A 16,180-nucleotide genomic window follows, 5' to 3' on the forward strand; every position below is an offset into this window, starting at 1 on the left:
TTTTTACTCTTAAAGAAGAACATTGTTTCCTTTGCTCGTCTATTATTTTTCAAGTGTAGAAAATATTTCTAAATATAAGAACCAAGAAAATTAGTTACCTTTTTAAAGGAGAATATTTATAGCATCTAATGTTATGAAGCATTAACTAGATCAGTGATTTATTTGTAGAAATAATTTGTGTGTAAAATGATATATATATGTTGTGATTAATAGCACAATATCTCCTAAATATTATGTGCTCAGTAATTGAATAGTATAATTAGTTGGTGTATACTAGTATCTTGTAAAACATCCTATATAATAAAACTCTAATATGCAAATCAACTGAACGGCAGAACGACCGGTTGCTTTGATGTGCACTGACTAGCAGGGGCAGACACTCAATGCAGGAGTTGTACTCTGGTGGGCAGTGTGCTCCCAAAAGGGAGTGCCATTCAGCCAGAAACTGGGCTCACGGCTGGCGAATACAGTGGTGATAGGGGGAGCCTCTCATACCTCCACAACAGCACTAAGGAGCAGCGAGCTGAGCATTAAGGATCAGTGAGCAGACAGGTGGTGAGGAGCAAGGGGTCCCGCACTGTGAGAGCGTGCAGGCTGGGCTGAGGGTCCTGCCCCTGACCCCTCTCCCCAGCGCACGAATTTCGTGCACTGGGCCTCGAGTATTTGTTATAATGAACCAATATTGCTACATTATTCTTTTGATGTTGTTAATCCTCACTGAAGGATATTTTTACCATTTATTTTTAGAGAAAGTAGAAGGAAGGGAAGAGGGGGAAGAAAGAGAGAGACAGAGACAGAGACAGAGAGAGAGAGAGAGAGAGAGAGAGACATTGATGTGAGAAGAGACGCATGGATTGGTTTCCTCCCTCATGTACCCTGACCAGGGCCAAAAAAACCTGCAACTGAGATACATGCCCTTGACTGGCAGTCAATCCCACTTTGGTGCACAGGCCTAAGCCAGCAGGCAGACTTCCCACAAGGGGTCCTGGACTATGAGAGGACATAGGCACCCCAGTGCAAGAATTTTGTGCACCGGCCCTTGAGTCTCTAATAAGGTCTAAAAAATGTCTTAAATGTGTAACTTGGAAAATAAACCTCTTTTGAAATGTTCCTCAGCTTCTCTATAATTATTGGGTTCTTGTGAAATTGAAGAGCTTCCTGTACTCTCTGCTGTACTCTAATTAGGAATCTTGCTCCAGGAAGGGCAACTATCTTGATTTTTCTCTAGTAAAGTCCTTTTAGTTGCTTAGGTTTTTCTTAGTGCTACTTAGCAGCATCAGGCTACATTCTGCTTTGTTTTTTCTCTTAAGTAAACAGCCTCTGCAACTTTTTGGGAAACTGGGCTCACAAAACTTACATATCAATCAGTAATCATTGGCTCTGTTCATCTCAACTTGGTCCTTAAACTTCACAAATCTTCCAGGCATATATGATTAGCATTAGAGACACTGGTAAGATGAGAGGAGCTGGAGGAACAGCCCAAGCACAGGAAGTTGGCAAAAGCCCAGTTTACCTGAAGAAAATGATAGGGAGTAAGGAGAACTAATGAGAGTCACTGGCAATAGATAGGCAGTCAGAAAATAGAGGGAAGAAAAGATGAAATTACAAGAGAGAAAATAGATATGAAGGATGTGATAAGATGGAAAAACTATAGAAAAGCAAATGAGTTGCATAGAAGAAAAATTTAGAAGTGGAGGTTTGGCAATGGAGTCATAAGAATGATGAGATCCAGAGATACAGAGAGTAAGTGATATTTATAATTATTGGATTCCATCATAATCAAATATATTGTGTTACTGGTTGCCCAGAATTTGACATATAAAAATGTTGAAATTGATAAATCATAAATGGATTTTATATTGATTGTATATACTTTTTCTAAGTAATAAAATATTATTTAAAGTGGTGTGGTTTTTTTGGAACACATATATAATTAAATATATACTCTTCTATATGTATGATAGTTATTATATATTTTTGAGAGGCCTGATGGTCAAGTTCTGTATATAAAGATTTATAGCTTTAGAAAACAAGTGATATAAAATCAAAAACATTTACACAGTATTTGAGAATTAGTTTTAAAATATTTACAGTGTGTCACTTAAGGATTATTCCATTATTTTTAGTATTTTTTTAATTTAGTAAATGTATATTGTTCAGGTTATTATAATACAATTGTTTCTCCTTTTTTCCCCAATAGCTCCCTTCCACCCAGTTCCCACCCCATTCTCTGCCCTTACCTCCCCCACATTGTCCTCATCCATAGGTGTACGATTTTAATCCTATCTCTTCCTGCACCCCCCCACACTCCTTTCCCCCTGATAATCATCAATACACTCACTTTCTTTGCCCTGATTCTATTATATTCACCAGTTTATTCTGTTCCTCAGGTTTTTAATTCACTTGATTTTTAGATTCACTTGTTGATATATTTATTTGTTGATCATAATTTTTATCTTAACCTTTTCTTCCTCTTCCTCTTCTTAAAGAATGCCTTTCAGCATTTAGTATAATACTGGTTTAGTGGTGATGAACTCCTTTAGCTTTTTCTTATTTGTGAAGCTCTTTATCTGCCCTTCAATTCTGAGTGATAATTTTGCTGGGTAGACTAATCTTGGTTGTAGGTTCTTGCTATTCATCACTTTGAATATTTCTTGCCACTCCCATCTGGCCTACACAGTTTCTTTTTTTTTTCTTTTTCTTTTTAAAATATATTTTATTGATTTTTCACAGAGAGGAAGAGAGAGGGATAGAGAGTTAGAAACATCAATGAGAGAGAATCATCGATCAGCTGCCTCTTGCACACCCCCTACTGGGGATGTGCCCGCAACCAAGGTACATGCCCTTAACCGGAATCAAACCCGGGACCTTTCAGTCCGCAGGCCAACGCTCTATTCACTGAGCCAAACCGGTCCCGGCCCTACACAGTTTCTGTTGAGAAATCAGCTGATAGTTGTATGGGTGCTCCCTTATAGATAACTGTTTTTCTCTTGCTGCTTGTAAGATTCTCTCTTTGTCTTTTGCCTTTGGCATTTTAATTATGATGTCTTGACGTGGTTCTCTGTGGATTCCTTTTGTTTGGGGTTCTGTGCGCTTCCTGGACTTGTAAGTCTATTTCTTTCACCATGTGGGGGAAGTTTTCTGACATTATTTCTTCAAGTATCTTACTCTTCTTCCAACATAATTCTGATGTTGGTAGGCTTGAAGTTGTCCCAGAGGCTTCTTACACTATCTTCAACTTTCTGGATTCTCTTCTCTTCTTGCTTCTCCAGAGGAGTCTCCTTTGCCTCTTTGTATTACAATCCTTTGACTTGATTCTTGTGTTCCTCTAGTCTGCTGTTGGGTCTCCGTATAATATTTTTTATTTCCGTCAGTGTATGTTTAATTTCTAATTGGTCCTTTTTCATATCCTTGAGGGTCTTGTTAAATTTATCAGCCTTTTCTAAGAAATTCTTAAAAACCTTATAACTGTGGTTTAGAACTTTATATCCAGTCTTTTGATCTCCTCCATTTCTTTTGTTTGAGAACTGTTTTCTTGTCTCGGCATTTTTGCTGCTTCCCTGAGTTGGTAGGGTGGCTTTGTGTGCTTGGTGGGTCAGCCTCTTCAGTTACCTAAGGTAGACACTCTTGGTACTCCCCTTTGTGGACTGCGTGTACAGCCTTGTTGTAGTTAAGTGTTGATTGCTGTTGGTATCCCTGGGAGGAATTGACTTCCAGGCCAATTTGATGTATCAGCTGTGTCTACGCCACGATACCTTCTGTATTGGAGACAGTCTTAGAGGATCAGACTTGCAAAATTGCAACAGCCTCTGTGCTCAGCGTGGATGGGACGGAGCCTCAGGGCTGAGCTGACAGTCTTGGCTTCTTTTCAGCCCTGCCCTTGTGCGTGCACCTCAGACCTCTGTCTTCCAGGGATCCCCTGAGTTTGCCTGAAAGTCCAGATTCCCCTTGTAAGAGCATGGGTGCTCCAGGGGCTAACCCAGAACTGGGTTGGGTCTCTATAATATTTTTAATCCCAGAGCAGTCGGAACTAGGATTCAATTCAATCTGGAGCTTCTGACTCCTTCCACTATGGAGAGGCCGTGGCAACCTCTGCAATCAGACCTTTCTGCACGCACGCACACACACACGCACGTGCATGAGTGCCTCTAGACCCTGCCCGCTGCGGCTCCTGGCTCCCCTAAGTCTCCCAGTTTCTGAGTCTCCGGATGCCTTTCTCTACAGTCCAGACTCCACCTGTATGGGCCTGGGTCCACGGAGTTTTGGCCGGAATTGGGGTTCAGTGCAGTCGGGGGCTTCCTTCCCCCTCCCACCAGCCAGACACTCAGCTGCCCTTCCTCTCTGTGCGCAAGTCTCCCTACCTCAGTGCTTTGCAGCTCCCCTGATCCGTGAGCCTCTCTCCTTTCTAGTTGTAGATTTCCAACTCAGCCAGCTTTCCTGTGGTTTTGGATGATGTCCATTATGTCTTTTAGTTGTTGCTTTGAAATTGTTGGGCAAGGCGGTAGCTTAGGTGCTTACCTAGGCCGTCATCTTGGTTACTCCCTATTTTTAGTATTTTTTATTTTTTTATTATTTTTCATTTATTTATTTATTTATTTATTTATTTTTAATAAGTTTTTATTGTTCATATTATTACAAATGTTCCTCCCCCCCCCACCATTGCTCTCCTCCACCAGGTTCCCACCCCACCCTCTGCCCTTTCCCCTCTCCCCATTGTCCTCATCCATAGGTGCACAGTTTATATTCAGTCTCTTCCCATGCCCCCCCTCTCCCCTTTTCCCCAAGAATCGTCAGTTCACTCCCCTTCCATACCTCTGATTCTATTATATTCAGCAGTTAATATTGTTCATCAGATTTTTTAAATTTCCTTGGTTTTTAGATTCACTTGTTGATAGTTACATATTTGTTGTTCATAATTTTTATCTTTGTTTACTTTCTCTTCTGTAAGAACCCCCTTCAGCAATTCATATAATTCTGGTTTGGCAGTGATGAACTCCTTTAGCTTTTTTTTATTAGTGAAGCTCTTTATCTGGCTTTCGATTCTGAGTGATAGCTTTGCCGGGTAGATTATTTTTGGCTGTAGGTTCTTGCTATTCATCACCTTGAATATTTCTTGCCATTCCCTTCTGGCCTGCATGGTTTCTGTTGAGAAGTCAGCTGTCAATCGTATAGGTGCTCCTTTATAGGTTACTACCTTCTTTGTTCTTGCTTCTTTTAATATTCTCTCTTTGTCTTTTGCTCTTGGAAGTTTAATAATGATGTGTCTCGGTGTGGTCCTCTTTGGATTCCTTTTGTTTGGAGTTCTGTGTGCTTCCTGGACTTGTAAGTCTAATTCTTTCACCAGGTGGGGGAAGTTTTCTGTCACTATTTCTTTCAGAATGTTTTCGATATCTTGCTCTCTCTCATCTTCTGGGACCCCCATAATTCTGATGTTGGTTCGCTTGAAGTTGTCCCAGAGGTTTCTTACATTATCTTCAATTTTCTGGATTCTCTTGCCTTCTAGCTTCTGTGGAGGAGTGTCTTCTGGCTCTTTATGTTCCAAATCTTTGACTTGATTCTTGCGATCTTCCCTTCTGTTTTTAGGACTCTGTAAAATATTTTTTATTTCAGTCAATGTATTCTTTATTTCTTGTTGATCCCTTATCATTTCTTGTTGACTCCTTATTAATTCTAGTTGATCTCTTTTCATATCCTCATAGGCCTTATCCATCTTTTCTAGGAAATTCTTGAAAAACCTTATAAGCGTAGATTTGAACTCTATATCCAGACGCTTTTTGTCCTCCATTTCTTTCGTTTGTGATCTATTTTGTTGTCACATTTCGCAGTTACAGATGGGATGGGGTTTCAGGGTGGAGCCTGCAGCTTTGGCTTCCGTCAGCCCCGCCCTATGCGGGTCCTTCAGTGCTCGCTGCCAGCACCTCTGAGAGAAAGGTGCCCTCGATTTTCGCCTACTGCCAAACAGCCTATGCTCTCCCACAATGAGCCCGGTATTGGGGTTCAGTTCAGCTGGAAGTGGAGTTGGAGGTGGCGTTCACAGCAGTCTGGAGCCCCAGTCTCCTTCCCGTCAGGGCAATCCCGCGGCACAGCCGACAGTCCCTTCTGCGCGCCGCTGGGACCTCCTTTCGCCTCTCCCCGGGGTTCCACCTTACAGCCCGGCTCCCTATGGCTGAGCCTGAGGGCCCGGGGTCTGGCCTAGAACTGGGGTTCAGAGCAGTCGGGGGCCCAGCACAGTCGGAGTTTTATCTCCTTTCCGCTTGGGAACACCCGCCAGGCACTCGGCCTCCCTCCTCTCCGGCTCCGTCCTCTCCGCGCCGCGTCTCCATACCTTGGGCTTTTCCAGCTCCTCCGCGCCTCCTTCTGGTTTTCTCCTTGCTTCTCGCTGTAGAATTTCCAGTCAGTCAACCTTCCTGTAGTTCTGGGCAATGTCCGTTTTATATTTTAGTTGTATTTTATTGAAATTGTGTGCGGCTGTGGCTAGGTGTTCACCTGGGCGCAGCCATCTTGGATCTCCTCCCTATTTTTAGTATTTTTTAAATTTCTCTATGAAATGTCTCGCTTTGAAATGTATCTTGCCATTAATTTTATATTGATTTTTATAGGGCCAGGAAAACTCCCTGTGTTGGGCTGCTTTAGATAAAAATAGAGAAGAAGCTGTAATTTCTAAGGGTGAGTACAAATTATATTATTTTGATATGTTACATTTTGGACAGAATGGTTGTTATATTTCCTCTATAATAAAGAAGTAATATCCAAATTGACTATCACCCCAACACACATGGCTACCCCATTTGGACACAAGATGGCCAGCAGGGGAGGGCAGTTGAGCGGGATCAGATCTGCAAGGGAGGGCAGTTGGGGGGGACCAGGCCTGTAGAGGAGGACAGTTGGAGGGGACCAGGCAAGCAGGGGAAGACAGAGGCAATTGGGCCGACAGTGGAGGGCATTTAGGGGTGACCAGGCCAGCAGGAGAGGGCAATTAGGATCAATCGGGCTGGCAGGGGAGCAGTTAAACATCAGTCAGGCTGGCAATGGAGTGGTTAGGGTGTGATCAGGCTGGCAGGCAGAAGAGTTAGGGACAATCAGGCAGGAAGGCAGGCAAACGGTTGGGAGTCAGCAGTCCTGGATTGCAAGGGGTCCCAGATTGGAGAGGGTGCAGGCTGGGCTGAGGGACACACACCTCTGTGCAGGAATTTTCTGCACCAGACCTCTAGTTTTACTAATACAATAATATTGGATGGAATGAATTTCCTTGAAAGCTTAAAAGCATCTATTTTGCTATGCATATATCAAAGCTTTAGGTATAAAAACAGAATATTCATAATTGTTAGGCACTGTTTCTTGTTTTGTTTTGTTTTTCTTTTAGATCGTTTGGAGGATGAGACTGAAGAAGATGACCTATTTGAAACTGAGTTTAGACAATATAAGAGGACATATTACATGACGAAGATGGGAGTGGACATAGTGTCTGAGTATGGTTTTGCCAATGTTTATTATACTTTAAAGTAGAAAAAAATTAGATTTTGTAGTTCTTCATATAACAGCATAATTTTGGTAGTTAAGGTCGTGTGAAAGAAGGATTTTTGGGGTTCATAAATTATTTTCAATCTTTCAACTAGTATGATTTTGGAGAAGGCAATATTAACTGATGTATTCATCTATGATAAAAATTGCCATATAGAAATGGTTAGTTCTATGCTTCTGTCTTCTAAAGCTCACAGCACACTTACCTCATCGGCCATCTGGCTCAATCATAGATTAATATCTATCCAAAATTTTCTTAAAAACATGATCTCTAAAATAGTGGCTTGCATACTTTTAAACTGCAGCACACAGTATGAATTACATAAGATCCCATTTTATTTACTTTAATGAACAACACTTAAAGGGTTTTCCAAGTGCCAAGCACTATTTCAGCATTTAAAAAATATTACCTTATTTTATTCTTAAAATAGTTCTTTAAGATAAGTAGAATTCCAATAACGAGATCTAGGAATTTTAGTACGTTCACCAGCTCATTTGAAGGTTTGTCAGGTGGCATTACTATGTAAGACTTTTGAGACTTGATATTTAAGTGCATCTCTACCTGAATTTTGGTAATAGACACTATTAACAAGTTTATAGCCACTTTTTGGCTTTAGCCTAAGGCTTTTTTCTTTTTTTTCTTTTTTGGTCTGGTCAAGATTTATTTTACTTTAGATTATAGTTTTTGAAAAATATGAAGGGATTAGAGGGAAAATTGTAAGTGGATATAATAGCACTTTTCAAAATGTGTTCTATTATAGCTGCTATTGAGAAATAAAATATTTATAATAGTTATGCTTTTAATCCTTTATTTTTTAGTTGTTATTTTCTTGATTACAGTTATATAGAATTATAGTACCTGCAGTTGGCACTAACTGCATAACTTGATAGGTAACTAGCCTTTGGTTTTATTTTCCTTTTATAGATTAAAATACAGACATGAAAATGAGATGCAATTTGTTTGCCTAGAAAATAAACAAATCTTTTAAAATTGTTGTTTTCATTAATGGCCCAGGGATATAGTATAGTTCTTTTTTTAATTACTGGTGAGAATATAAATTTGTAAAATTATTTTGGAAAACATATAACCAGAAGCCTTTAAAATATTTATCCCTTAAATAAGACCTATTCCCTAACTTTTGTAAACTATTATTTTGAAAAGGACAGATATATAACTTGATTGCAGTTGGGATGGGAAGTTAATTCTAAAACAATTAGAATTAACCCAATATTTCTAATTGTTTTCGATCTTAAAAATATAAACTCAAATACAGAAGATTTTTATACACAATGATGTTTATTACAAAGTTTTTTATAATAGTAAAAAATTATAAATCTATATTTCCAATGAGAAGGTTCATTATAATCACCTCCATCTCTTCCTCATCTTAGTCACCATCTCTGCCATCTAGATCTAGACCAGAATCTGCAGAACTGCTAAACTTGTAATGATAGAAAGTCCATAAGAATTTAGAGAGATACATAACATTATTCATACCAGGTGTACCAGTTAATAATGCGGATTTTTTTTTTCCAGTAGATGGGAGTTACACATATGTTGATACAGATGTGATTTGATATGAATCTATTTTGTTGTATTGACAGCAAGCTTCAAAACTGCATATGTCAAATTTTGTGGTGTTAATATCATAGATATTTTTATGCTTAAAATGTCAAATTTCATGCCAAAAAAAAAAAAGCATTTGTGGGAAGTTTTAATTATTTTATTTTGAAGAAAAGTACTGCTGAAAGTTATCGTATACTTCAGGAAGCTTATGGTGAACATGCTCCATCTGAAAATACTTGTGAACGCTGGTTTAGACACTGTTTCGGCTATTGTCATTTTTTTTTTTTTTTTTTTTGACACATTCCCCAAAGCTCCTTCTCTCAGCTCAGATCTTGTACTGGAACAGAGTTAAAGCTGCCTAAGGCTAGGCCACATGGCAAGTAAGAGGAGGTGGCTTAAGAAAGGGGTTCCCCTAAATCAGCTGCCAAGAGCAGGAAGGTCAGTTCCGCTGCCTTTCCCCTCTGCTGGGAGCACCCACTACCCCAGGCCTTGGAAAGCTACATTTCCAAAACTACACACTCCCATTCCACCACAACAAAGCTTTCTCAGGGCACACAACATAGTACCCTCTTCCCCAGTTCCTAGAAAAACAGCACTACCAGGCTGGAGGCTTCTCCTGCAACCCCAGGCCAGGATGCCTCAAACCCCCTGGTCCCTTCTTGGCATCCGAGTGCTTTGGTTTGAAAGTGGGAGAGGCAGGTGAAGGGAGGCTGAATCCAGGGCAATTTTCAAAAGCCCAGAAAAGTCCAGACTTTCTAGAAAGCTGAACCTCACCCACTCACCACCGAAGTCCTGTAATACCACAGCCAGGCTGGCTACTTGAAGGGTTGCAAGTTTCAGTGCTCCCTGACTCTGGGCAGCTGGGAATGAAAGGCAACCCCAGCCCTCTGGCAATGCTGTCCCTCCTGAGTCAGACATACACACCATTTCCTGTGCAGAGAGGGGGAGAAATGGAGGATGGGAGGGGGGAGACCATGAGGCAGTAGGGTGTGGCAATTCGTGGAGGGAATGGGAAAGGGCTGGTTAAAGTCACCTCTCTGCCTGGGACAGAGTCAGGTTTAGGGGCAACGGCCTGCCCATCGCTTTGTTGTTGGCGTCCTGGTCACTGGTGTGCACCCTGCGTGTAAGCACACACCCCGAAATCATTGCAATCGGCCAAGAAGCCCTTAACAGCCCCAACCCCTTGGCAGAGGAAGAAACTTGTACACAGGCATTCCAGTGCCAGGTGCTGCAATTTGCCTCTGATGACCATTTTAAAAGCCAGAATAATGATCATTAAATAAAAGAATTAATAGTATTTTTTTCTTCTAAGTCTTTGGGAAAATGAAATTCAAGTTTTCGATTGGTCTGCTAACATTTATAATAACCTGTGACGAAGTGGTTTGTGTGGGGAGCTGCCGGGGAGATCGGTGCTCAAAGTGGGGAGTACGAGGAAGGTATAGAGGTGCTCTGCAGGGAGAGGGCTGTCTGGGGACTCAGGTCCCTGATGCCATTTGTGGCTGCGGTACCCTCCCACCTACCTGCATGTGGATGCAGTTTCCATGAAAATGGGCAGCGTCCGGGCGGGGTTCAAGCCCAGTTCCCAGAGTGCCGCTTCCCCAGCTGCCAGTCAGACTCTCCCAGCTGTGTCTCCGGCCTCACCCCTTTCAGGGTCACTGCTTTGTCCTCCCGTTCCTCCTGGTCCCCAAACTACTGGGGCTGGCCAGTGGCAGCAGCTCTTGGGGATCATGTGACGTAACCATGGCTGGTGGTCCCAAGGCTTGATGATGGTGGCTGGAGGCACTCCCAGTTGCTGTGCACCCACCCCCACCTCTGACTTGGGGCTTGGGAAGCTATGGTTAACTCTGGTCAAGTTGTTGCCCACCATGCTCCTGCTTCAGCTCCTTCTGTTGGGGGCTGATTGGACTGGGCTAGTGGGGAGTGGGCATGGAGGATTGGGCCCAGGCTGGTTGTATGCTGCCGTGTGCATCATAGCCATTGGTCATTCTGCGGTGAAGGTCGCTCGGCTTTTATATATATAGATTACATGATGGTTTTTCAGTAAGAAAAAGGGGTTAGAGGGAAAATTGTCAGTGGATATGTAGCACTTTTCAAAGTGTTTTCTAGCTGCTATAACCAGATTTGAAGATCTTTCTGATTTCCTGTGATTCTCTCAGGCATCATCCCAGAGGAAGAAAATTCCCATCCCTGTCTCTCAAAGCCCCTTGACTACTTAAGGGTAGTGCCACTCTATAGAAAGTTGCATTGGCTAAATCCTAAACCTTTAAACCAAAGCATAGTACATTGAGTGAGTAAATATGCACAGCAAATTTAAATACTCTGGTGGTCAGTTTAGGAAAAAGAGAAGGCAAACTTGAACAGGATGTAATTTTTTTAACTAAATATTTTGGAGTTTTTCTAATTATAATTATACATTAATTAAATAAAACGTATTGAGGCAGAGTGTGGTATCAGCAGATATCATGCTCTAAAGCCTGTCCTTAAAAAATTATGTCATAATGAAAATATTCTTTTCTATTTTCAGTGATTTTCTGGCTGATCAAGCTGCATGTTATATTCAGGCAATTCAATGGATTTTGCACTATTACTATCATGGAGTTCAGTCCTGGAGCTGGTGAGGGAACACAAAAACAAATGTTTTGATTTTGTAACAATGGTTAATTCTATTATAGTGTCATTTGGGGATGTCTTTTCCTTTTATTTCTATTTTTTGTGGTATTTTTTAAAAGGTTGGTATAGCCAAGTTTAAAGGAAATACAGGTAATCCCTTCCTATATAAAAAAAAATACTTTTAAAAAGACCTTTGTGTAATGAAGATACTCTCAGCTCTGGCAAATGTCCCATAAAAAAAAAAAAAAAAAACTCTTTGTTAATCTAAGGATTTAAATTTTTTTGCCATGATGAATCAAGACTGATTAAAGTCTTTATAATTATTGGGTTTGAGTGATTTTTATATGGAGTTGTCCATTGTGTTCTTTATTATATATATAACTAGAGGCCCGGTGCATGAAATTCTTGCAGAGGGGGTAATGGTGTCCCTCAACACAGCCTGCACCCTCTCCAATCTGGGACCCCTTGAGGGATGTCCGACTGCCCATTTAGACCTGATCCTGGTGGGATCTGGCCTAAACCTGTAGTCGGACATCCCTCTCACAATCCAGGACTGCTGGCTCCCAACTGCTCACCTACCTGCCTTCCTGATTGCCCCTAACTGCTTCTGTCTGCCAGCCTGATCATGCCCTAATCACTGCCATGCCAGCCTGATTGATGTCTAACTGCTTCTCTGCCAGCCTGTTTGTCCCCAACTTCCTTCCTCTACCGGCCTGGTCACCCCTAACTGCCCTCCCCTGCAGGGTTGATCACTCCCATCTGCCCTCCCTTGAGGCCTGGTGCCTCCCAACTGCCTTCCCTTACAGGCCATCTTGTGTCCACATGGGGGCAGGATCTTTGACCACATGGAGGCAGCTATCTTGATCTTGTTTGTTGGAGTGATGGTCGATCTGCATATTATTCTTTTATTAGATAGGATAAAGGCCTGGTACATGGGTGGGGGCCAGCTGGTTTGCCCTGAAGGGTGTCCCAGATCAGGGTGGGATTCCCTTGGGGTGTGGGGCGGCTTGGGTGAGGGGCCTATGGTGGTTTGCAGGCCAGCCACACACCCTGGTGACCCAAGCAGAGGCCCTGGTATCTGAAATTTATTTACCTTCTACAATTGAATCTTTGTAGCCTGGAGCAGAGCCAAGCCTTCTGCTTGCTTCTTGGTGGCAGCCATTTCTGTATGAATTTGTTTTACCTTCTATAATTGAAACTTTGTAGCCTTGAGTGGAGGGTTAGGCCAGCCAGGGCGTGGGAAAAGCTTGACTTCTTCCATTGCCTGGGAAACCCAAGTCTCTGTCATGCTCTCTGTAGCCTCAGACACCTTGGTTGGGGTTAATTTGCATACAGGCCAGTGGGTATGGCTGGTGGACATGGCTGAGGTATAGTCAATTTGCATATTATTACTCTTATTAGATAAAATATATATATATATTTTATTGATTTTAGAGAGGAAGGAAGGAGAGAGAGATAGAAGCATCAATGATGAGAGGTAACCATTGATGGATGCCTCCTGCACGTACCCTACTGGGGATGGTGTCTGCAACCCAGACATGTGCTGGGACTGGGAATGAAACCATGACCTCCTGGTTTATAGTTCGACACTATACCAACTGAGCCACATTAGCTAGTCAATGTTCATTATATTCCTTTTCACATTTTGTGTGTTTGAGAATATTTTTCTATCAGGAATAATTATTGAGGAATTGGGTTATTTGAATGTTAGACTTGAAATGATAAAGGAGAAAAAAATGATTTGCTTTTTCTGAAAATAGTAATAATTTTCATTTCTCTCATGCTTCCTATTCCATTAAGTACCATCTACATTTCCAAATTATCTACCCAAATAGAAAAATAAACAAAGCAGAAAATGCATGGGAAAGTAGAGACTTCTAAGTGTTTTGTTTTCTTTTTTTCTTTTTTTAAATATATTTTATTGATTTTTTATACAGAGAGAAAGGGAGAAACATCGATGAGAGACAGTCATCGATCAGCTGCCTCTTGCACACCCCCTACTGGGGATATGCCCTTGACCGGAATCGAACCCGGGACCCTTCAGTCCCCAAGCTGACGCTCTATCCATTGAGCCAAACCGGTCCCAGCCTAAGTGTTTTGTTTTCAAAGCACCTCTGCTAAGTTTTATTTTAAACCATCACATAGTAAAACAAACCAAAACAGGATAATGTGACTAGTTATGATTTTACTTATAACAGCCTTTAAAAAAATGGTTTCCACTATCTTACCTGATTCTCAGGAACTCTTTGGAGAGTATTCTAATGACAAAAATCTTTGATTTGTCATTTTTTAAGAGGATGAGTCTATTATTCCTATTATTGTATCAGTAGTAAGGCCTAGCACTTAAAAAGCATGTTCTCATATCCTCACAACTATTTAAATGAAGTGTTGTCCTCTGCCTTTTGCAGATGAGGCTCAAAGAGATTAAATAATCTTTCTAAGGTCATACACACAACAAAGAATCAAGTTCAAGCCTATCTGATTCCAAAGTTTATACTATTTTCCATTATTCTACATGCCATTCTGCCTCTTAAAGTTTTCCATTCTTTTGAAATAAGCTATAATTGTGTAATATAAAAATATTTAATTTTTGAGCATTCTTAGTCAAACATTAAGAACATTGAACTTTTTTTTTTTAATTTATTTTATTGATTTTTTACAGAGAGGAAAAGAGAGGGATAGAGAGTTAGAAACATCGATGAGAGAGAATCATCTATCAGCTGCCTTTTGCACACACCCTACTGGAGATGTGCCCACAACCAAGGTACATGCCCTTGACCAGAATCGAACCTGGGACCTTTCAGTCCACAGGCCGACGCTCTATCCACTGAGCCAAACCGGTCCTGGCAAGAACGTTGAACTTTTTAAAAAAAATTGTACATACAAAGCTTTCTAAAAATATTTATACCTGTAGTTAAAGATGGGAAGTTATGAAAAATAAAAATAGTTGTATGATTGATAAACATTTTAATCCTTATCACAAACAGTAATATATGTATACTAATTTAAATATAAAAGTTCTTAGAGCTGACTAATAAAAGCCATATCATATGAGCTCAGCTTTACTGTTCTTTTTGTCCTATGGCAAAGACCCACACCCACATGAAACTTTTGAGATTCTTCTGACTACCTCATTACTTCATTCTGAGAATTTTTTTTTTTTTTTATTGATTTCAGAGAAGAAGGGAGAGAGAGAGAGGGAAACATCAGTGATGAGAATCATTGGTTGGCTGCCTCCTGTACTCCCACACTGGGAATCGAGCCCACAACCCGGACATGTGCCCTTTACCAGAATTGAACCCGGGACCCTTCCGCCAATGCTCTATCCACTGAGCCAAATCAGCTAGGGCTCATTCTGAGATTTTATTGATTGAAAGATTTGTACTTTACATTTGGAGAACTAAAACACTGTGTATATACTTCAATTACATTGTACATTCCAGTTTTAGAAATGAGAAGCTGTACTTTAAAAATTAAGTAAATATAAAATTTGTTGCTCTCTTTGACCCAATTTTTCCCAGGTTACTGATTTCTTATATATAAGTGGTAGAAGTATTGGTGATAGTCTTTTTGTTTAGAACTATTATGTGTTGTTATAATATGGCGACATATGTACTTAATATTGACCTCTTTCATAACATTGCCAATTTTTTAAAACTCAGTTTTGTTTTATAGGTATTATCCTTACCATTATGCACCTTTCCTGTCTGATATACGCAACATCAGTACACTGAAAATCCATTTTGAACTTGGAAAACCTTTTATGCCATTCGAGCAACTTCTTGCTGTACTTCCAGCAGCTAGCAAAAATTTACTTCCTACATGCTACCAGGTAGGATTTTAGAATTAAATGTTTTTATGTTCTTTTTTATATTTGGGAGCTCTTTCTCCAAACCTGGAAACATAGAATCCAAATAGATAAATATATTTTTATTTTTAAATACAGTTGTTCTTAAATATTTCTGATTACTTTGAAAAATAATTCTGACTTAAAGTTAGCTTTGTTTTAAAAATGTAAGCAAACTCTATAAACCATTTAGAGCATAGCTTTTTCATTTTTAGCACTTCTATCTAAATCTTTAGTTTGTCTCTGCACTGATGACAATAAACTGAGACAGGAAAAATTTGAAGCCATCTACTTTGTCCAAACATTTGCAGATTTATTCTTGTACTTTTACCTTCTACCTATTGGAATAGGTATGATTCTGATAAGTCATTTCTCTCTGTTTATGTTTGGGATTTAAGCATTTCATTTATTAAATTGTGGAATGAAAGGCTTTTCCATGGTTAACATTATTTCACATAACATGGGGGGAGATATTTAGGGGCAATTGAGTTACCAAAATTATGCTAAGCCTACAAAGCTGATTCTGAGCATAAAAATCATTTCATTCTAGAGTAGGGGTGGGGAATGTTTGGCCCAAAGGGTGCATAAAGCTCATGAAATTATTTGGTCTGGCCCTGCCAAAGCATTAAAGATGA

General features: G+C 40.4%; 1 protein-coding gene across 6 annotated transcripts in view; it reads left to right on the forward strand.

Moving 5' to 3' along the window:
• The window catches only part of XRN1 (5'-3' exoribonuclease 1), a 207,972-nt gene that overhangs the window by 52,047 nt on the left and 139,745 nt on the right, over positions 1–16,180 (forward strand). For all 6 annotated transcript variants that reach the window (XM_036447787.2, XM_036447784.2, XM_036447785.2 and 3 more), the window contains exons 11-14: positions 6,600–6,666; positions 7,364–7,469; positions 11,613–11,702; positions 15,374–15,530. In XM_036447787.2, coding sequence (XP_036303680.1) covers positions 6,600–6,666; positions 7,364–7,469; positions 11,613–11,702; positions 15,374–15,530 — 420 coding nt within the window. The remainder of the gene's footprint in view (positions 1–6,599; positions 6,667–7,363; positions 7,470–11,612; positions 11,703–15,373; positions 15,531–16,180) is intronic.

This window comes from Pipistrellus kuhlii, unplaced genomic scaffold (genome assembly GCF_014108245.1).
Source record: "Pipistrellus kuhlii isolate mPipKuh1 unplaced genomic scaffold, mPipKuh1.p scaffold_m20_p_2, whole genome shotgun sequence".
Lineage (NCBI taxonomy): Eukaryota > Metazoa > Chordata > Mammalia > Chiroptera > Vespertilionidae > Pipistrellus > Pipistrellus kuhlii.